The sequence below is a fragment of the Panthera leo genome, chromosome B1 (assembly GCF_018350215.1).
Source record: "Panthera leo isolate Ple1 chromosome B1, P.leo_Ple1_pat1.1, whole genome shotgun sequence".
In the NCBI taxonomy this organism is placed as follows: Eukaryota; Metazoa; Chordata; class Mammalia; order Carnivora; family Felidae; genus Panthera; species Panthera leo.
In genome coordinates, this window is record NC_056682.1 from 43,653,395 (window position 1) to 43,677,309 (window position 23,915).

At 36.1% G+C, this 23,915-nt stretch overlaps 1 protein-coding gene across 2 annotated transcripts in view; it reads right to left on the reverse strand.

Moving 5' to 3' along the window:
* The window catches only part of ADAM9 (ADAM metallopeptidase domain 9), a 149,921-nt gene that overhangs the window by 66,708 nt on the left and 59,298 nt on the right, over nt 1-23,915 (reverse strand). For both annotated transcript variants that reach the window (XM_042934796.1, XM_042934797.1), the window contains exons 12-13: nt 8,619-8,790; nt 681-773 (exon numbers count right to left, since the gene is read on the reverse strand). In XM_042934796.1, coding sequence (XP_042790730.1) covers nt 681-773; nt 8,619-8,790 — 265 coding nt within the window. The remainder of the gene's footprint in view (nt 1-680; nt 774-8,618; nt 8,791-23,915) is intronic.

Here is a 23,915-nt window from a genome sequence, read left to right on the forward strand (position 1 = left end):
CACATATTTGATTACATTGTTGGTAGAAGTACAGACCAATATATTTGTGGAAGGTATATAAAATGTGTGTCACAATTTTTAACATACATACTCTGTCCCAGCAATTCCACTTATAGACAAAAATTAGAAGCAACCTAAACATCCATTAGTTGACTAAATAAAGAAATTATGTAATCGCCTCATAAAACAGTACTAACTATACAACCATGTAGAACTAATTATATGAATAGATAAAATCTACGGTATGCTACTGAAAAAAGCAGGTAGTAAAAATAAATGTATCTGTGTTCACACACATACACTCACACATATACACATGCATTCACTTTTGTATAGGAAAAAGTACTTAAGTTAACAAATTATCAACGATGGCTACCTGAGGAAGGTAAAATGATACTGCCTTTTACTCTGTACTTTCTATATTTGGCATTTGTGAATTATTTATAAAAAACATAGGTTACTCTTAAAATCAGAAAAAAGTTTCTACTTAGAAAAAAGTCTCGTGAGACCGCTTGTTATAAAAAGAATGTAATTCAAAACTGCAAACAAGTGGCATAAAATTTTTCATAGAATCATGTAATAAAAGTAGTGCTCTTACAGATCAGAAAAAAAAAAATGTTTACATATGCATGTTTTGCTTTTTTCTACTTTTTTTTTCCAAATAGAGAGGAACTCCTTACCCAACAGTCTTTACAACAGTCACCATATGCACATTCAGCAAATGATTTAAGTTTACAAGTACTTCCTTCACAACAAGGGTCCGATTCACACTCCTGTGAAGAGTAAATGACTATCAATAAAGAAAGGACTTACTGTCATCAATATTCATTAACAAAGGTCTTATCTTAAAGTCTAAAATCTTCTTTCTAACCAAGCTACAGCCATGATTCTCTGGAAAATCACTTACTATCCTTCTGAAGTTTTCATAACTCTTTGGCTACAACTATTTAAAGCTCAACATATTTCAAAGGAATGAAATCATACAGAGTATGTGTCTGTGTCTTCTGGGACTGGGAGAACAAGATACCACAGACTGGTGGCTTCAACAACAGAAACTTAATATCTCACAGTTCTGCAGGCTAGATGTCCAAACACAAAGTTCCTGCCAATTCGGTTTCTGGTGAGGAAATTCTTCCTAGCTTGCAGAGAGCTGCCTTCTCTAACATGGCCTCTCTTCAGTGTGTATGTTCCGAGAGAAAGAGAGCGAGAGAGCGCGCAAGCAAGCTCTCAGATGTCTCTTTATAAAAACACTAACTCAGGGTGCCTGGGTGGCTCGGTTGAGTACCCATCTCTTGGTTTCAACTCAGGTCATCATCTTACAATTCATGAGTTCAAGCCCAGCACCAGGCTTCCTGCTGTCAACGCAGAGCCCACTTCGGATCTTCTGTTCCCCTCTCTCTGCCCCTCCCCTGCTCGCTGGCTTACTCTCTCTCTCTCAAAAATAAATAAACATTAAAAAAAAAAAAAAAAGCACTAACCCTGTCAGATCAGGACCCCCTCCTTTTGATCTCATTTAACTTTAATTACTTACCTAAAGCCCCATCTCCAGACACAGCTACCCTGGTGGGTAGGGCTTCAACATATGAATTTGGGGGAGGAGGTTACAAACATTTAGTCCTAACAGTCTGCATAATCATCACCGAAAATTAAGCATCCGTGAATGCATTTCTCTTCATACTCAGGAACTAACTTGTCTATTGAGTAGGTCTTCACCTCATGTAGACATTCTTTTTATCTTGCCTGCCTTGTCTCACCCTACTTTGAGCCACCATGGCTCCCCATTGCACCACCACCCATGCCCCACAACCTCCCACCCACAGAGACATCTCTTCTATGTTTCAGCTAATGTGTTCAGGTCTGAATTGTTTGAGAGAGAAGGATGGGGAAATAACAATACAGAGGAAAGAAGGAGGAGGAGAAGAAGGGGGAGCCAAGGAAACAAGCTTTCTTTAATTTTTGAAGAATATGTGTCCTATGTATGGAACTCTAGGTTGTCAGTTTCTTCCATTTAGAACAGTAAATATACTGTTCTATTATCTCTGGCCCTTATTGCTTCAGGGGAAAAAAATCATCTATCATTCATATCTTTGTCCCCTGTTTCCTATTGGCTTCTTTCATTACTTTCTGTTTATCTCAGCACTTTGATTACAATATACCTAAGTGAATTTTCTTTGCAATGATTCTGACTTGGGTTCACTTTGGAATTGTAAGTCAATATTTTTCCCTAAATTAGGGGATTTTTCAGCCATTATTTCTTTTATTTTTTATCTCATTCTCAGTGTCCTGAAATTTCACTAATAGTTACATTAGATTATTTGATATCTCCTAGTGTCCCTGATACTCTGCTCATTTTTCTTTAATCTTTCTATTTGTTCTTTAGTTTGGATTTTTTTTTTTTTGGGGGGGGGGGGTCAGCTTCATGTTCATTGACTCTCTTCTGCCATATTAGCCTGCTTTTAACTCTAGCCAGTGAAACTTTCATTATTGGTTTTTTAGTTCTATAATTTTTTAGTTCTATAATTTCTATTTGGTTATAATTTAAATTTCTAAGATCTTTACTCACAAAGAACATATTTTTCTTTAATTCTTTGATGATAAATAGTGGAACATAATTCATAGCAGCTTTATTTTTAACAGCAAAATGTTCAAAAAAAAAAACCCAAATGCCCTTTAAAAGGTGAATGATTAAACAAATTCTGCATGGCTATACTACAGTTAACAAATGGTTAACCATGGTTAAACATGTTAAACAAACTCTAGGCAGAACCTCTCAGCTGGTAGAAAGACCAACAGAAACATTATTCTAAGTTCTCTACAGTTAAATCCATCCAATGGAACAATACTCAGCAATAAAAAGGAATGAAATATTAATACATACAACAATCTAGATTGACCTCAAAGGCATTATGTTTAGTGAAAAAAGTCACTCTCGAAAGTATATATTTTATGATTCCATTTTTTAACATTACTGACATGGCAAAACTACACATGGAGAACAGATAAGAGGTAGCCAGGGGAAGAAGGGATCAGGCTAGAGTTGGGAGTAGGTACAGATACAAAGAGGTAGCAGCAAGGAGGATTTTTTATGATGATAGAACAGTTCTCTGTGTTAATTGGGGTGGTGTTTACAGAAATCAATAAATGGGATAAAATTGCATAAAACTACACAAATACACACATACACAAATGTGGTTAAAAATGGTGAAAACTGGGGTTGCCTGGTGTCTCAGTCAGTTAAATGTCCAACTCTTGATTTTGGCTCAGATCATGATCTTCACGGTCATGAGCTCGAGCCCCTCCTTAAGGGGCTTAAGATTCTCTCAAGAAATTTAATTTAATTTAATTTAATTTAATTTAATTTAATTTAATTTAATTTAAAATGGTGAAAACTCAATAAAGTCTTTAATCTAGTTAATGCATCAGTGTCAGTGTCCTAATTTTTATATTGCACAATAGCTACTTAAGATGTCACCTCTGAGGGAAACTGGGTGAAAATACATGGAGCTCTTTGCACTGTTTTTACAACTTCCTGTCAGTTTATAATTATTTCATAATAAAAATTTAAAAATAAATGAAATATAATTTAAATCTTGTACCATACAAAAGAATTATATAAAGTTGAAATAGATCATAGTTCTAAATGTAAAACCTAAAATTAAAAGGCTTGTAGGAGAAAACTTTTGCAACTTTAGATTAGACAAAGATTCCTTAAATGTAACACCAAAAAAACATAACCCATAAAAAACACAGCTAGGGTGATTAAAGATAAGCTACAGACTGGGAGAAAATATCTGCAAATCATATATCTGATAAAAGACTTGTATCCAGAATATATGAAGTACTCTCAAACCTCAAAAATAAGAAAACTACCCAATTTTCAAAATGGGGACGAAAGCTGAACAAATCATCAAAAAAGATATACAGATGGCAAATAAGCACATGAAAACACATTCAACATTACTAGTCACTAAGGAAATGCAAATTAAAACCTCAGTGATGGACTACTTCACCCTTAATAGAATGGCTACAACTGAACAGATTGACCATATGAAGTGTTGGCCAGGTTGTGAAAGAACGACAACTCTCATGGTGATAGTGTGGATGTAAAATGGTACAAACACTTTGGAAAACAGTTTGAAATTTTCTTGAAAAGTTATACACCTATCATATGACTCAGTCACTCCACTCCTAGGTATTTACCCAAGAGAAATGAAAACAGAAGTCCATATGAAGACTTGAATGTGAATGTTCACAGCAGCTTTATCTGTTAATAGCCAAAGGCTGGAAATAGCCCAAATGTACATGAACAGACGAAAAGATAAACCAACTGTGGCATATCCATACTACTCAATGATAAACAACAATAAGGAATGAGCTACTGACACAGTAGCAGTATGGATGAATCTCAAAATAATTATGCTGAGAGAATGGAGCTAGGCAAAAAAAAGAGTCATTCTATGAAATTCTAGGAAATGCACCCTGATGTATAATGACAGAAAGGAGATTGGTGATTGCCTGAGGATAGGGGAAAAGAAGGGGTGGGAAGAAAGGATTACCAAGGGTCACAAAGAACTTTTTGGTATAATTACATGTTTAATATCTTGATCATGGTGATAGTTTCATACATGTATACATGTGTCAAAACTTACCAACCTGTATGTTTTAAACATGTGCAGTCTATTGTTGACCAAGTGTTCACAATTGCACATTTCTTACTCTTTTCTCTATCTTGACCAAACTTAACTAAGGCTTCTCTCTTTCCTATAGGCCTCTGAGCTCTGCTTGTCCCTACAGAAAAAGTGGAGCACCCCCACCTTATCAGCTTCTCCTGGAAATCAGCTGACCACAAAGAACACTATCAGACTGGTCATTTCCCCTTGCTTATCTAACTTCCTCTTAAAAGATTCTGTTTATCTCTACTTCCCCCACCTTGACCCTTTAAAAGAAAAGCCTTTTCTTATTTGATTTTGAGATGCTTCCAGATTTTTCAGATCAGGGCACTGTCCTTGTTACAATAGTCTTTATTCTGAATAAAGCCTTTCATTATCTAAGACCAAGTTTGTTTGTTTTTTAACATTGTATTCAATTACACTTCAATAAAGCTGTTAAATTGTTTCAAAAACACTGTGTAAAACAGATGGCTTCATAAAAGATTAAAGAATGAAGAAATAGCAAGGAATTTTGTTTATGATAAAAGTATAATTTTAAATGATTATGTAATAACTGATCACAAGTGGATAAAAGTTAATACCCTAGCTTATTCCACATGACCCCTCCAATTAAAAAGCTAAAAGAAAAATTTTCTATTAAAAAATACTAAAAGAAATTATGGAGGGGTTATGCTGATAATCTTGAAATAGGAGTACTACAAGCCTAGTCAAAATACAAACTTCAGAAAATCTTAAGGAAAAAAATTGATAAATCTTCCTTCATTTAAATTTCAAATTTCAACCTAATAAAATACACCATATGAAAAGCTAAATATCAAGAGTGAACCTAAGGCAAACCAAGAAACAGACTCTTCACTATAGAGAACAAACTGATGGTTACCAGAGGGGAGGTGGGTGGGGGGTGGATGATAAAGGTGATGGGCATTATTGAGGGTACCCGTGAGGAGCACAGAGTGTTGTATGAAAGTGATGAATCTCTACATTTTACACCTGAAACTAATATTAACTAACTAAACTAACTAGTTTAAAATTTAAACTAGTTTAATTAAAATTAACTAAACTAATATTAACTAACTGCAATTTAAATAAAAACTTAAAAAATAACGAACAGAAAAGGAAATCAAAAGAAAAATTGTAAACTAGAAAAGAATTAATAAAACACAAAATAGAAATGAACTAAAAATTATAACTAAAAAGTACAGACTGGGGGGAAAAAAAGAGTAAACCCTAATGTAAACTTTGGGTGATAGTGATGTGTCCGTGCAGTCCTCAACTTTAACAACTGTACCTGGGCTGCAGGATAGGGAAGGGCTGTGTGTGTGGTGGTATACGGGGACTCTCAGTACTTTCCATTCCATTTTTCTGTGACCCTAAAACTGACCTAAAAGATAAAGTTGAATAATTTTTTAAAAGCTAAATGGTAAGCTATAGAGGAGAAATATTAAAACATATACCAAACAAAAGACTGCCCACAATACATGAGTTCCTAAAAATCAATTTCAAAGAATGACTAACCCAACAGAAAAATTGACAAGGGATGTAAAATGTTAATTCTTAGGGAGAAAAAAAATATGTATATAGTCTCCAAACATATGAAAAGGTTAAAAACTGAAACAATATCTTCTTACTTTTCACCCATCAAAATTAAGAAAAAATTTATCATTCTTTGCTGGCAAGACTATACAGGGCACTGAATGTCATGATACACCATTGGTATAAGTACAAATTGACACAGTCTTTTTGTAGGAAATTTCATAACCACTAATAAAATTTTAAAGCACATAACTCTTCAATTCAGTAATTCTACCTTTATGTAATTATCTTAGAGAAATACTTGTATATATGCACATGGGATGTGTATAAGGATGTACTGTTTGCAACAGGAAAATATTAATTACAATAAGTAAATGTCCATTAATGGTCCATTATGGTTCAAGAAATCACAGAACATTCTTTATAGGAATACTAATTACAGTAGATTAAAGGGTAGATTAAAGGATTATGCCTACATGAGGTAATGACATGGAAAAATCTCTAAGATACAGTAATGGGGAAAAAATCTGCATACAACATATTGTCTGATTTAATTTCTGAAGAAAAATAAAATCCTAAAATAGGCCCAACTATTTACAAATATACATTATATATATACTTGTATAAATGTATAAAGTCTAAAAAGAAATACACTGAACTTTGAAGAATGATTACCAATGCAGAAGGAAGTTTAAAAATTTATGGGTAAGGGGAGTCTGGGTGGCTCAGTCAGTTATCTTGATTTCAGCTCAGGTCATGATCTCATGCTTTGTGGGTTTGAGCCCCTCATCAGGCTCTGCACTGATGGGCACAGAGCCTGCTTGGGATTCTGTCTCCATCTGTCTCTGCCCCTCATTTGCTGGCCCTCTCTGTCTCTCTCTCTCTCTCTCTCTCTCTCTCTCAAAAATAAATAAATAAACATTTTTTTTTTTAATTATGGAGGAAATAAAGGTCTGAAAGGAGAATTTTGCTTGAACTTAATATTTGCAACTATTGTACCACGAAAAAAATCTGTTGATATTTGAGAGGGAGGTGATGTTCCTTTTTAAAGAGTAATTCTAAGGGCGCCTGGGTGGCTCAGTCGGTTGAGTGTCCGACTTCAGCTCAGGTCACAATCTCACGGTCCGTGATTTCGAGCCCCGTGTCAGGCTCTGGGCTGATGGCTCAGAGCCTGAAGCCTGCTTCCGATTCTGTGTCTCCCTCTCTCTCTGCCCCTCCCCCGTTCATGCTCTGTCTCTCTTTGTCTCAGGGATAAATAAATGTTTAAAAAAAAAAAAATTAAAAAAAAAAAGAGTAATTCTGTAGTGTGAAAGCTTAAGAAGCAAATATAGACCATTTCAATAAGTTTGGTAGTGAAGTGGACAGTTGGGAGAAAGCAAAAGATCTATAACACTTTAAGAACAAAGATCTGAGAATGGCTGGAAAGGGGAAGAGCTTGGTCAGCCCAACAGTATAACGTTAATTTAGAAATTAAACATAACTTTTTGGCCTTATTTTCCTCATTTGAAATGAGAGTATGAAAAATACCAATCTCTTAGGGTTATCGTGAGGATTTTACCATGTAAAACACTTAGTAGAAGTCCCTGACATTCAGCAATAGTGCAATGAAGGCCTGTCCCAAGATCTTCATAAAATACGCGGTGTCTTTCCAGAGCATGAAGTCATCTGGCAAAAGCCAGATATGGTCAGATATAAAAGAAGAAGAAGAAGTGGAAAGGATGAAAAATATTCACCATATTACACACCTAGTTACCAGCTTGCACACCATTAACAAATTTCTTCAAAATTTAATGCAAGGCCTAGGAGGAAACGACTTACACAGGCCACTTTGAGAGGAAAATGGCTAAGATACAGAACAATAAATGATAAAGACAGGCATGGGCTTATGGCACTAAGTGTGGATAACAGGTCTGATAGAGCTAGAGACCGTTAGGCACAACACCGAAGGTTAAAAAGGGGGAATGCTAATTTAAATAGCAAGGATTTTGTTACTGAAGGACTATGGAATATGGATTGGCTTCAATTTAGTATTAAAATGAATCCAACTGAATAAACATTTCTGCAATGGCAGTGCCAGAATACTGAAAGCTGACAAATAAAGAGCCAAGTGAAAAACTGATTAGCTCTTCAAAGTAAATAAATGACCTAATAACCATAACAGATATGGTAGAAGCGAGCAAAAAATACAAGAATAAACACGGTGCTTTACTTGACACCAAAACAGATGATACCATTAGTTATGCTCTGGGAAGGAAGAGATGACCAATCCCAGGAATATATCCCCACAAGCAAAATGAATCTTCACTGGCCACTAAATTTCACTAACTCCTATGTCCATTGCCCAAAGCAAGCTGTTCCATCTTTTTCCAAATCCTAAGGTAATTTCACAAAGCAAAAATCGAAAATTAAACTGACCTTTGGAGTACCACAGTCACACTCTTCCCCGGGATCCACCAATTTATTACCACAGAAGGGAGCACTATAGGCTTCATCAGGCTTTGGAATATTAAGAAGGCAGTTTCCTCCTTTATTTAAAGTTAACTTCTCAAAGTCCTCTGCACTGCAACTGCTAAAGTTTCTGGAACCTCTACAATAAACATTAAGAAAAAGATCTTACGTCATGGTGATTATTCATTTTGAAATTTTAAATCATGTCCTCAACCAACAAGAAGTGAGTATTTTAAATGGCAGAAAATGAGCTACCAAAAATAGAAATGAGAATTTATATACCTATTTCTAATAAATATAGTACATTATTTCAGTTACTACATAATAATTCAGTATTTTGGTGATAATATATTAGACCTCCATGAAAATACCTTCCAAACATATCATTTACATTAATATATAAAATCATAAGAGACCTGAGAAATTATCTAGTCCTGTCTAAAATTCAGTTTTATTTACCTTCCATAGTAAAAGTTCCTCAAATATTTGAAACTAGCTATATATTTCCCCAATCTTTTTTCACTCTACAGAATAGCATTATTTTGTTCTCCTCACTCTAACTTATAGGGAGCTAAGTGAAAATAATGGGAATGGGCATTCGAGCGAGGGTGCATGATAGCCATCGAGCAGCAGAATAGTGCAGAATTTCCGCTACAGTTTGAGATTTAAATACCTTATGATAACTCCTGAGAACCCTGGTTAATACTCTGAAGGCTACATGGGCTTCTACAAACGGTCCACCTTGAGCTACCCATGTGATATTTATACAATTGTATGCAATTTTCATGGATTCTATAAATTGTTGGGTTTTTTAGTTACTGGTTTACTCAATAACTCTAAAATATATTCAGATACTCCTACTGCCTATTTTCATTCTTGAAGATTATGGAGAAACACACCCATACATACACCAAGGATCTTTGAGAAATCCAAGTCCCATTAAAATTTTATCAGGGGCATTTGGTGCCCTGAAAGAATCTCTTTCATGAGTTTGAGCAGTCGTGCCAAAAGTAGCAGTAGAAATGAAAACTGTGTTGCATTATAGTTATTGAGGAGGAAACCCTGTCCGTGCTGGGTCTTTTGTACATCCAAGGAATCTAAGACACAGATCCCTTCTGCGAGACTTTGTGTTTTAGATATACATGTTATACTCTTTTTTGCTAACTGGCCCAGTTTCCAGAGAAGTAAAGAGTCCTGGCTCTTGGCTCTTGGCTCTTGAGAATAGAAAGCAGTCTGCCTAGACATTTCAGTACCATTAACTACTATTTGACAAAAAAAGTCTTTGAATGTGGGGTTAACAAACTGACCAGCAGACAAAGAAAGGAGAAAGAACATAAATGGTCAACTGTCTATAACAAAAAAATTAGCAAAGGCAATATTTTGACTCACATAGAAAGAAAACATCAGCCACAAGGCTATTGACAATAACAAAAAAGCTTGTTTTCTGTATTGTTTTTCTCACTACTCTCTGATTAAGGATATTATGAGGAGGAGTCCTTTTGTATAATATCGCTCATTTAACAAGTATTTGCTGAACCTTATTATGTACAAGGCACTCTTCTCTTGTGCAAGGGATGAAACTGAACAGCGCAGACAAAAATCCTCACTGTTATAAGGGTGACTTCTAGTGAGTGAGACAAACCATACACATAATAAGTAAACTGGATAGTATACACAAAGTGAGAAGTGCCATGGGGGAGAAAAAGTGAGAAGATGAAGGGGGTGACCCAGGCCCCAGGGTGGAGGGAAGGGGCTGGGGGCGGGGGGGGGGGGGGGGGAAACAGTCGTTTTTAAAAGAAAGGACAGGCGTTTCAAACACCGTGAGAACCAAATCAGAACCGGTTATCTGGGAAAAGAACCTCACACCAGGAGGGAATAGCAAACGCAAAAGCCCTGGCGGCAGGAAGCAGTAAGGAAGCCGGTGGGGCTGGAGTGGAGTGAGTCCATGAGGGCATGAGTAATGAGAGAAGCAATCAGCACAGGTGAGAATAAGCCACTGTAAGACTCTTAACCTTTTACTATGAGTGAAATGAGGAATTTAGGGGGATGATACAATGGAAAGTAGTGAGCAGGAGTAACATGATTTGACTTGTGTCTTAATAGGATCACCATGGCTGCTATGCTAAGCAAGAAGAACGAGAGGCTCTTGCAGAAAATCACCCAACAGATGATAATGAATCAGCATGACAGCAATGGAAGCAGTAAGAAGTGTTTGCATTATTTACACGTTTTAAAGGAACAAACAGCCTGTAAGATGAGGAATGTGAATACAAAGAGAGAATTCAAGGATGACTCCAACTTTGTGTCCTCACCTATGACAAGGAAGGAGTCGCCCTTAAGTGATACAAAGAAGAGCAGGTTTGGGGAAGGACAATAGGAGTTTGGGTCTAACAGTCATCAGGTGAAAATGTCAAGAGTAGCAGTATCTAGTAATTATCTGATAAACAAAGAAAACTTCCATTTACTTATTTTTGTTCCCATAGGAGACTTCAATTTAAACAGATTTGTAGGGGCGCCTGGGTGGCTCAGTTGGTTAAGCGTCTGCCTTTGGCTCAAGTCGTGATCTCACAGTTCATGAGTTTGAGCCCCACGTCGGGCTCTCTGTTGTGTGCACAGAGCTGGCATCAGATCCTCTGTCCCTCTCTCTCTCTATGCCCCTCCCTCACTTGTGCACTCCCTCTGTCTCTCTCTCTCTCAAAAATAAATAAAAACTTAAAAAAAAACAGATTTGTGACCGCTTTTTATTTCCTATTGTTGATCTTCATATGGTAAGTACCTCACCGGCCACATAGTATACATACAACGTTTTCTGTAAGAATACATTAATCAGCCAATAGCCACAAAAATTTTGCAGACACGTGTATATTTCTACACGTGTATATTTCTACATTTGAGTCCCTAATTCTAATCTACATAAAGGCTACCACTTTGAAACAGGTTATTTTTTAAATATGCCTCTTACTTAGTGGTTTGGACACAGTTTCTCACAAATACAATGTTTAAAATGTTTGATCCTAAAACAATCTATTAAAAAAAAAAATCTTTTTCCCCACAATGAAGCTGACTAGAGTACTGAAAAGGATTAACAAAATCATAAGCATTTCTCATGTATTTTACCTGATGGAGATAGTAACAAACATCCCCATATTGCTTGTCAGTAACGCTCTAGGGGCTATAAGGAAGATATTTTTCTCCTAGTCATCCCTGGATGGCACCTACAGTAATAAGGATGATCTTTCTCCTGATACTTGGCTTGAATAGCAACTAAAGTATTCATATTCTCTACATATCACCTCTGGGTGCGAGGGTATCAATCTCCTCATCTCTTTTTTCACATCTAAGCAAGTTTTCCAAAACTGCATCAAAAGGAGATGGATGTGACTGACAAGGATGGAAATAGTCTACTAGAATATGACACACACACCCCAAAAAGAAACATTTAGAACATTCTTTCTATGAGTGACCTTTAAGTAATCAGAACACAGTTCCACCATCATCATCCTAATCCTCACAACAAAAGAACAGAAGTCCTAAAAGAGGGCTCTAAATGATGTCACTTAATTAGATTTTTTTAAAAGAGTACCCTGATTGTGGAGGCTTTCTGAAGTAGGTGGCATTGAGGGGCATAGTTAAGAAAGCCATTTCTCTAGAAAAGTATCTCTCAGGAGGAGTACGTCATACTTCTAGGAATCTAAGAGCAGTATGTGAGAAAAATCCTACCAGCCCCACCTCAAAATACCTTAACAATAACAAAAATCATATTACACAGTTTGTTACCCACTTTTTAAACAGAACTGGCTCCAAATGACTGAATTATCTGGAAAAAAAATTTGAATATCTCTATCACTTGCATCTAAAAAAAGGCCTAACTTATAATGAACATTCAGTTCATGTTTATTTTACTACACAGGATATGAAGCAGAAGTTGGGAAATCTATTCTCAAAATAAGACTTGAAGGGTGCCTGGGTGGCACAGTTGGTTAGGCGTCCGACTTCGGCTCAGGTTATGATCTTGCGGTCTGTGGGTTCAAGCCCCATGTTGGGCTCTGTGCTGACAGAGCCTGCTTCAGATTCTGTGTCTCCCTCTCTCTCTAACCACACCCCCCAATCCCCACTCATGCTCTGTCTCTCTAAAAAATAAACATTAAAAAAAAATTTTTTTAAAGAGTTGATATCATAACCCTTCCTCTCAAGTTATTCTTACCGAAAATTGTTCAAACACATTGACCAACATATTACCAAAATATAACATGAAGACACAAAATACCAAGAACCACACACACACACACACAAATTAAAAGAAACTATGAGAAAAAAAAAAAAAAGATACAACCCAATAAGGTCTCCAGATACTAGAATTATCAAACAATAACCAAAACACCCCACTTACGGCCAAGGAAAAAAATGACAAGCTTGAAAATTTTAGCAGGGAAATGAAATCCACAATAGTAATACAGCAGGTATGAAAAAGAACCAGACAGAAATTTGGCAACTGAAACATAATAAACAAAATTAAGAATTCAATGGATAGATTTCACAACAGGCTAAATACAAATAAAGATACGTTCAGTGAATTGAAAGGTGTCAGAAGGAATTACCCAGAAAGAAACACAAAATGATGAAAACTATATAAGAAAATTTAGGAGACAGGATGTTGTGAGTTCTTATACACAGTGAACAAGAACCACACAAGAAGAAAAGGAAATACGCATGAACACTATGCACAGAGGCAATATGTGAAGAAGCAGTTATGGAAAACATAATGGCTAAGAATCTATCATAATTTATGAAAAATATCAAACCTCAAACTTTAAAACTCAAAAAAAAAATCCTAAGCAAGACATGAATACATATGTGTGTGTGTCAATGTGCGCGCATGCTATTTTTTTCTCTTTCCACAACTTCAATGTTAGTGAACCTTAAAAAAAAGAGAGAAAATTATGAAAATAGCCAAAAGTAAGTAGATAAATCTACTTCAATAAAATTACATTTAGTAATAGCTGACATCAACAGCAACATGGAGGCCAAAAGAAAACAGAATAATACCAATATGCTAAGAGAAAATAACTGATAATCTAGAATTCTATATTCAACAAAAATGTTCTCAAGAAAGAGAAATAAAGACACCCTCGGGGGGGCGGGGGGGGGTCACTAAGAAACAAACTAGTAAAAGAAATTTTCAAAGGGTTTTTCAAGGTAACTAAAATATACTAAATGGTAGGCAGAGATGCAAGAGAATCAAAGAGTAATGGAAGTGATTACTATGTACACAAATCCAAACAAACAGTAATGACAATGTTCATTAAACAATGGTAATAATACACATCTGACACACACACACACACACACACACACATATATATGTCAGGAAGTGGATAAAGTCAAACTGCTCTAAAGTCCTTGCATTGTGTAAGGAAGGATATGATTTAATATTAAACATCATAAATCATGGACATGTGCTGTAATAACTTCTAAAACAAAATAAAAAAGTATATAACTTCCATTCTAATAGAGGGAAAATAATGAATATAAAAACACATTATCAATTCAAAATAAACAAAATAGAAGATTTTTTTAAGAACATAAAAGTGAGGGGTGCCTGGGTGGCTCAGATGGTTGAGCGTCCGACTTCAGCTCAGGTCATGATCTCACAGTCTGTGAGTTCGAGCCCCACGTCAGGCTCTGTGCTGACAGCTCAGAGCCTGGAGCCTGCTTTAGATTCTGTGTCTCCCTCTCTCTCTGCCCCTCCCCCACTAATGCTCTCTCTCTCTCTCTCTCTCTCTCTCTCTGTCAAAAATAAATAGACATCAAAAAAATTTTTTTTAAAAGAACATAAAAGACAGTAAAACTACATAAGATGGCAGATTTAAACCCAAATACTGCATTTCATTAATTCTAAAACACATTCTTCACATATTTAAAATACTCTGAAATTGAAGTTCATCTAACAATTAAAGTATTAATTTAATTGACACCATTTTTCATTTCTTTTTGTAGAGGGAATTTTTATTTTTTGAAACAGACAGAGAGAGAGAGAGCATAAACAGGGGAAAGGGCAGAGGGGCAGAGAGGGAGAGGGAGAGGGAGAGGGAGAGGGAGAGAGAGAGAGAGAGAGAGAGAGAGAGAGAGAGAAAGAGAGAGAGAGAAAGAGAGAGAATCTTAAGCAGGCTCCAATGCACAAAGCATGGAGCCCCACACAGGGCTCAATCCCACAACCTTGGGATTATGACCTGAGCCAAACGCAAGAGTTGGTCACCTAACCAACCAAGCTACCCAGATGCCCCTCCATTTTTTCTTTCTTAGTGGTATGTAAATAATGGTGTAGCTTATATCCAATTGCATTTACATTTAAATAAATACAGTACATTACTAATCACATTAAACATAATGCAATGTAATTAAATGATACAATTGAGAGATAAATATTGTCAAGCTGGATTAAAAAGTAAAACCTAAATATATGTTGTTTAGAAGCATATATCTAAAATATAAAGATAAAGTTCAAAGTAAAAGATATACAAAAAAATATATATACTTCAGATATGAAAAAAAATCTAGGAAAGCTAATTAATATCAGACAAAACTGACAGTCTAACCAATAAAAAAGGAAATGAAGGCATACAGATTGAGAAGAAATAAAACTGTCTGTCATAAATGATATGACTGTCTATGTAGAAAATCCAAAAGAATCAACAAAAAAATTTCTGAAACTAATAAGCAATTAAACCAAACTAATTAAAGCAATTAAAGGTTGGGGCGCCTGGGTGGCTCAGTCGGTTGGGCGTCCGACTTCAGCTCAGGTCAAGATCTCACTGTCTGTGAGTTCGAGCCCTGCGTCGGGCTCTGGGCTGATGATGGCCCAGAGCCTGGAGCCTGGTTCCGATTCTGTGTCTTCCTCTCTCTCTCTGCCCCTCCCCCCATTCATGCTCTGTCTCTCTCTGTCTCAAAAATAAATAAAAACGTTAAAAAAAAATTAAAAAAAAAAAAGCAATTAAAGGTTGTGGAACATAATAAAATGAATATACAAGTCAACTGCTTTCTTATATGCCAGCAACAAACAACAGAATTTGAAATTAAATGCACAATAACATTTACATTAGCAAAAACAAAAACAAAACAAACACTTAGGTATCAGTTGAATAAAATCTGTACAAAATCTACAGAGGAAAACTACAAAACTCTGATGGAAAAAAATCAAAAAGACCTACATAAATGGATTGATATCCCATGTTCAAGGACAGGAAAACTTAATATTGTAAAGAAGTCCATTCTTCCCAACTTGATCTATAGACGCAATGCAACCCCATTAAATCCCAGCCAGTTATTTTGTGGGTATCAACAAATTGATCTAAAGTTTATATGGAAAGACAAAAGACCCACAATAACTAACACAATATTGAAAGAGAACAAAATTTAAAAAGTGACACTATCTGACTTTAAGATTTACCAATACTCTACAGTAAATCAAGACAGCATGGTGTTGGCAAAAGAATGGACAAATGGATCAATGGAAGAGAATCAAGTCCAGACATAAACCCACACAAAGGATCCTTTGACAAAGGATCAAAGACAAGTTGATGGAGAAAGGACAGTCCTTAACCCAATAAAGAGTATCTGCTGCAGAGAAAGGGGAACACTCTTAAACTGTTGATAGAATGCGAATGGTGCAACCACTCTGGAAAACAGGATGGAGGTTCCTCAAAAAGTTAAAAATAGAACTATCCTACAATCCAGCAATTGCACTACTAAGTATTTACCCAAAGGATACAAAACTACTGATTTGAAAGGACACATGCACTCCAATGTTTATAGCAGCATTATCAACAATAGCCAAATTATGGAAAGATTACAAATGTCCATTGACTGATGAATGGATAAAGATGTGGTGTGTGTATACACACACACACACACACACACACACACACACACACACACACGTATAATGAAATATTACTCAGCCATCAAAAGGAATGAACTCTTGCCATTTGCCATGACGTGGATGGAGCTAGACAGTATTACACTAAGAAAAATAAGTCAGCCAGAGAAAGACATATACTGTATGATTTCACTCATCTGTGTTAAGAATCAAAACAGATGAATATGGCAGGGGGAGGGGGGAGAGAGAGAGGCAAACCAGAAAACAGTCTCTCAACTATAGAAAACAAACTGAGGGTTACTGGAGGTCAGGTAGGTGGTGGGATGGGTTAAGTGGGTGATGGGTATTAAGGAGGGCACTTGTTAGGATGAACCCTGGTGTTGTATGTAAGCAATGAATCACTAAATTCTACTCCTAAAACTAATATTACACTGTATGTTAACTAACCAGAATTTAAATAAAAGCTTTAAAAAGAAAAGAAAGAGTATGTGCAAAATCTTTACCAAACATTATATTTAATGGTAAAATGGTTAAAGCTTTCCTTTTGATATCACTGTATGGTGACAGATGGTAATTACACTTGTGTAATGTATAGAATTGTTGAATCACTATGTTATTATATACCTAAAGCTAATATAACATTGTATGTTAACTATTTTGTTAAAAAAATAAAAAAAGAATAAGACAAAGATGCACATCACCACCACTTCTATTTGAATATTGTACAGGTAATAAAAGTAAATAAATAAAAGTTATATAAGGATTGTTAAGGTAGAAACAAAACTTCATTATTTCCAGATGATATGATTATATAAGTAAAAATCCAAAAGAATTTACAGGTGTATAGCACTAATGTAAGAATGCAAAAACAAACAAAAAAAAAGAATGCAATGAGATACTAGATGTAAAACAAATATACAAAATCAATTTTATTTTTATAAAAAAATTAGAAAATTAACTTTTAAAAGAGACATCACCTACAATAGCATCCAAAAATATAAAGTATAGGAATAAACTAACAAAAGAAGTTTAAATCTCTGTAAAAATATAAGAGGAATTAAAGATCATGGACTTGAGGACTACTTATTGAAAATATGTTTAATTCTTCACCAGACTAATCTAGAGATTTAATACAATATCAATCAGATGACAAATAAGACTTTTTCGTGGAATTGGACAAGTTAATTCTAAAATTTACATGAGGAAGCACAAATAGCCACGACACTCTCAAACAAGTAGGTCAAAGTAGGAAAACTTGCTTTAATGAACCAATTATAAAGCTGTGAAACTTAGGAAATTGTAGTACTGATGCAAATATAGACTAATTTACAAATGAAACAGAAGAGCCCAGAAACACACACATATATTTGTGGACCCTTGATTTATGACAAAGGTGGCACTACACAGTAGCAATGAAAGGGATATTTCTTTAACACATGGTGCCAATTCAACCAAGTATTCCTACTGGAAAAAAAACTTGACCTCTACCTTATACAATGTACAAACAGTAATTCTAAGTAGATTATAGACCTAAATATGAAGGTTAAAAGAAATAAGAGTCTGGAAGACAATACGCAAGAGTATCTCTGTGACATCAAAGTTAGGGAATAATTTCTTTTTTTTTTTTTTTTTTTTTTAAGCTACTTACAATTTTATTAGACTTATAAACATTAGCAACAGTATTAAGCAGATCATGTCTATCGCTGCATCTTACATTATAATGATGAAATAACGTTTTGAGGGCTTACACCTGATAGTTGTCCTTCCAACCAATATTTTGTACCTAAACATTCTCACTATGAAATTACAGCCTTACAGGCACCTCACCTCCTCTCTACCAATCACATTCTTTTTTTTTTTTTTTTTAATTTTTTTCTTTTTTTTTTTAATATATGAAATTTACTGTCAAATTGGTTTCCATACAACACCCAGTGCTCATCCCAAAAGGTGCCCTCCTCAATACCCATCACCCACCCTGCCCTCCCTCCCACCCCCCATCAACCCTCAGTTTGTTCTCAGTTTTTAACAGTCTCTAATGCTTTGGCTCTCTCCCACTCTAACCTTTTTTTTTTTTTTTTTTTTTTTTTCCTTCCCCTCCCCCATGGGTTTCTGTTATGTTTCTCAGGATCCACATAAGAGTGAAACCATATGGTATCTGTCTTTCTCTGTATGGCTTATTTCACTTAGCATCACACTCTCCAGTTCCATCCATGTTGCTACAAAAGGCCATATTTCATTTTTTCTCATTGCCACATAGTATTCCATTGTGTATATAAACCACAATTTCTTTATCCATTCATCAGTTGATGGACATTTAGGCTCTTTCCATAATTTGGCTATTGTTGAGAGTGCCGCTATAAACATTGGGGTACAGGTGCCCCTATGCATCAGTACTCCTGTATCCCTTGGATAAATTCCTAGCAGTGCTATTGCTGGGTCATAGGGTAGGTCTATTTTTAATTTTCTGAGGAACCTCCACACTGCTTTCCAGAGCGGCTGCACCAATTTGCAGTGCAAGAGGGTTCCTGTTTCTCCACATCCTCTCCAGCATCTATAGTCTCCTGATTTCTTCATTTTGGCCACTCTGACTGGCGTGAGGTGGTATCTGAGTGTGGTTTTGATTTGTATTTCCCTGATAAGGAGCGACGTTGAACATCTTTTCATGTGCCTGTTGGCCATCCGGATGTCTTCTTTAGAGAAGTGTCTATTCATGTTTTCTGCCCATTTCTTCACTGGGTTATTTGTTTTTCGGGTGTGGAGTTTGATGAGCTCTTTATAGATTTTGGATACTAGCCCTTTGTCCGACGTGTCATTTGCAAATATCTTTCAAAGTTAGGGAATAATTTCTTACGTAAGACACAAAAAGCAATAGTCATAAAGGAATATATTGATATACATGACATTAAAATTATTAATTTTTCACTAAAAGTAACCAAAAAATTTACTAAGAACTTCTAAAAAATCAATAAAGAAACTCAACCCAACAGCAAAATATGTGTGTTGGGGGGGGGGGGGGGGGGAGACAGATTGAAAAACAAAATCCAAACAGCCCATAAACAGGTGATCTAATCTAATCTTGTTAGTAATCAGGGAAATGCAAAGTAAAAGCACATTAATATACCACTATACACCCAACACATTAACTGAAGTTTAAAGTAGATAATACCAATTGTTGGTGAGGTATGTAGTTAGCACTCACTGTAGCCTACAACACATTTCCTCCAGCCACCTCTGATTTCAGCAGTTATGGTGGACAACTCTCCACAACCCCTACCTCTAAGCTTTCTTTCAGTTGTAACTCAAATGTATAGAGGAATTAAAATCCTAGAGGGGCAACCTTCAAACCAAAAGAAGATGGAGGCAACAAAAATGAAAATGTACCGCAGTTACCTGTATCAGGATGGACAAACATCACAAACACAATGTCAACTAAAAAAAGCCACACCAACAGGAAGCACACTTGCATAATTCTACTTATTTACTCTATTTAATCTATTCTATGATTAGAGCTTAAAACAGGCAAAAACTAATGTGTTTAGGAATACACACTTAGGTGGCAAAACTGTAAAGAAAAGCAAAGAAAAGATTGCCATAAAAATCAGGATAATGGTTAACTTTAGGGAAGAAGGTATGTCGGGGGGAAACTGAAAAAGGAACTTCTGAGGATGCTGCTAGAGACTTGATGTGGGTTGTTATACAAATGTTCACTTTATAAAAATGTGTTCATCTGTACATTTGTTTAGCTAGATTTTCTGTACGTGCTTTATTTTTCATAATAAAACTGGGTTTTTTTTTAAGTTTCTTTACTTTGAGGGGGAGAGGCAGAGAGAATGAAAGTGTTTTTTAAAGTTTTTTTTCAATGTTTATTTATTTTTGAGAGAGACAGAGAGAGAGAGAGGGTGACAGAGCATGAGTGCGGGAAGGGCAGAGAAAGAGGGACACACAGAATCCGAAGCAGGCTCCAAGCTCCAAGCTGTCAGCAGAGTCCAATGCAGGGCTCGAACTCACCAACCATGAGATCATGACCTGAGCAGAAGTCAGACACCCAACTGACTGAGCTACCCAGGCGCACCTAAAAGTGTTCTCTAAAAAAGTACATCATTGAGTTCTATCAGAACAAGAAGGCCCAGCAAGAGTTATCCTTGGTGCTTCTCTTTCTAAAGTCAGGCTCAGTGGAGTCTAGTAAACTAGAAGGGTTTACTACTAGTAAACTACTGAGTCAGGACTGAGAAACCCTTTAAAAAAAAAAAAGATGAATTTGCTCAACCTGATGGGGGTTGTTAAAGATCAAAAAGCTGACACCGGACTATAGCTTTTACAGGAAGCAATCATCTAAAACAAAACAAAACACCCAGAATCCAAGATAAAGACCAGGGTAACAGGTAAACTTGAAAAGGAGGGCAGGCTTTCTTTAAAAATCAAAACAAAAATTAGCAAGAAGATACAACAGAAAACACTACCATTAATAAATCTAGATTTATCACCAACTGTGGAAGCAAGTAAGTCCATTTCAATTAGGAATAGGAATAGGCTAGAGTCACCATCTAATGAGTAGTGCCCACCAGATCTTACAAAGTTAATCCAACACCATCTCCATTATATGTCCATTCTGCCCTCTTCCCAGAGTATTTCTCTGTTCAAAGTGGAAGTGAATGCAATGTCGTCTGGGATAGTTTACATTTTCCTTAGAAGAAGCAGGTTCCCCTTTATTCGGTAGTGAAGGTCTCACTTATTGTTCTTTTTGGGGAGTTGCAAAAACTTTTATTCTCCAAGATTTTATATTCCTAGATCTAGAAAGCAATGTTCCCTCATTAGAAGTCCTTTTGGACCAAGCCATTACAAGTGTTGCTCAGACCACAAACTCAAAGGGTCTATGTTTGCTACAGACTCAATTTTATCCTAATACTCCTAAAGTGTTTCTACACTAACCCTGTAAGCAATGATATCCCAAAATGACATTCCTTGCACAATCTTGCACCCAGTCCCAAACTGTCTCTTTAATATTTTGCTTTGCCTTAAGACCATACTTAAGCCAGCTCCCATTTCAACCCCGTAAGCATAATATGTATCTGTTTCATATACAAAAGGTCAATAGTGAAAACAGAAGCTCAAGAGGTGAACATCTATTAGCAGTGGAATATTTATATTTATCCCATACTTATGTCTACAAGCTATAGCTCTGTCATAGAAGGTAAGTAAATTACAAACAAGACTTTTTCTCTTTTTACCCTGGGTAATTTTAACTTACTACACTAACAAATAAAATTACTTCTACAAGATCAATAGACTGTGTATAAATTCACACAATGACTCACTACACAATCATGCAACCTCCCAAAAGGCAAGGGCAACAACTGACAACTATTCCATATATCCTAAAGTCTCTATTAGAATGCTAAACAAGTGTGAAACTATTAGGGCACCAGTAATAATGGGAAAACAAAGTCAGCACAATCCACTCAGATCTATACAAAATATGATCATTCAGTGAAAAGTTTTTAAAATAAATAAATCCACAATAAAATCAACATATAATATTTCAAGCATATATTATCAGTTCTCGAGAGTAAAGTCCAGGGAATACCGGCAAATAGCAACCTCTTAAATGGTCAATGCTCTTAATATTAATATTTGTAATAGACTGGTACCTATACTTTTTCTAGAATACTTCTATTAAATAATATTGCTTTATTTCCTAACTAAAAAATTATTTATCAGCTCAGAGCAAAATCATTCAAAAGACAAAGAAAAACCATAAGAAAAAATATAAAAATGACCTGAAAGACTACTGCCAATAATCAGAGCCAGCTAAACATTTTGGCATATATCCAGTCTTTTTTCACATGTTCATATATTTTTAAAACAGGAATAATTCACACCATGATATTTCACATATTTTTTTTCACTTGGATAAATATATATTTTAACAAACATATTATTGACCAGAGTGATTTACAAACCATCTTCTGCAGTACCCTAGAGTTTCTAAGAAGACACCCTCAGGAGCCAGGGCTAACAAATACATTAGGCACAGTATGGCACAAAGCCAAAGACTCATGATAATTTCAATGGCCCACAAAAATGTTTTAAGTGTAATTTATTTTAAAATCAGAAGAAAAAAGAGAAATTACAATAATGAATATTTAATAATGAATCTAGGGCACCTGGGTAGCTTAGTTGGTTAAGCATCCAACTCTTCTTGATTTCAGCTCAGGTCATGATCTCAGGGTCGTGAGACTGAGCCCCATGTGGTGCTCTGCATTGGGCCTGGAGCCTGCTTGAGAGTTTCTCTCTCCCTCTCCCTCTGCTCCTCCCCTGTCCACACTCTCTCTCAAAAAAAAAAGTAAGGTAAAAATTAAAAATTTAAAAATTTAGAAACAAAAGAGAAGAAGAAAGGAAGAGAAGAGAAGGAAGGGAAGGGAAGGGAAGGGAAGGGAAGGGAAGGGAAGGGAAGGGAAGGGAAGAGAAGGGAAGCGAAAGAAAAGAAGAAGAGGGGCGCCTGGGTGGCGCAGTCGGTTAAGCGTCCGACTTCAGCCAGGTCACGATCTCGCGGTCTGTGAGTTCGAGCCCCGCGTCAGGCTCTGGGCTGATGGCTCGGAGCCTGGAGCCTGTTTCCAATTCTGTGTGTCTCCCTCTCTCTCTGCCCCTCCCCCATTCATGCTCTGTCTCTCTCTGTCCCAAAAATAAAAATAAAAAAAAATAAAAAAAAAAGAAAAAAAGAAAAAGAAAGAAAAGACGGAATCTAGACTGGGTTATACCTGTCTTTATACCAATACAGTCTTATATTTAATTTTTAATCATTTTTAATGGAGGAAGGGACTCACAAGAGCAAAAGAACCTAGGGCCCATGAAAATAATAAGGCAGCCTAGGGATAGAAAGAGCCACTAAGCAGTTAGAGAGGAGAGGGTGCTTCTCCTCCTCCCACTTCAACCAGAAAAAGTCCTCTTCTATATTTTATATAATGGGCTTCTAGGTAAGAGTATAGTAGGGTGAAAACAAAGGAGGTGGCTTTCCCAGCTTAAAAAGTTTAAAATCCACTGTTTAAAAATATGACTTCTAGGGGTGCCTGGGTGGCTCAGTGGGTTAAGCGTCCAACTCTTGATTTCCGCTCAGGTCATGATCTCACGGTTCATGTGTTTGAGCCCCACGTGGGGCTCTGCAATGACAGTGCAGAGCCTGCTTGTGATTTCTCCCTCTCTCTCTGCCCCTCCCCCACTCCTGCTCACTCTATCTCACAGTAATAAATAAACATTATATATATGTGTGTGTGTGTGTGTGTATTTATATATACATACACATGTGTGTGTGTGTATGTGTGTGACTTCTATACAGTGTTACATTAAATAGGGATTTCATGGTGAATTTAAACAATCTGGTGTTTTTTTGG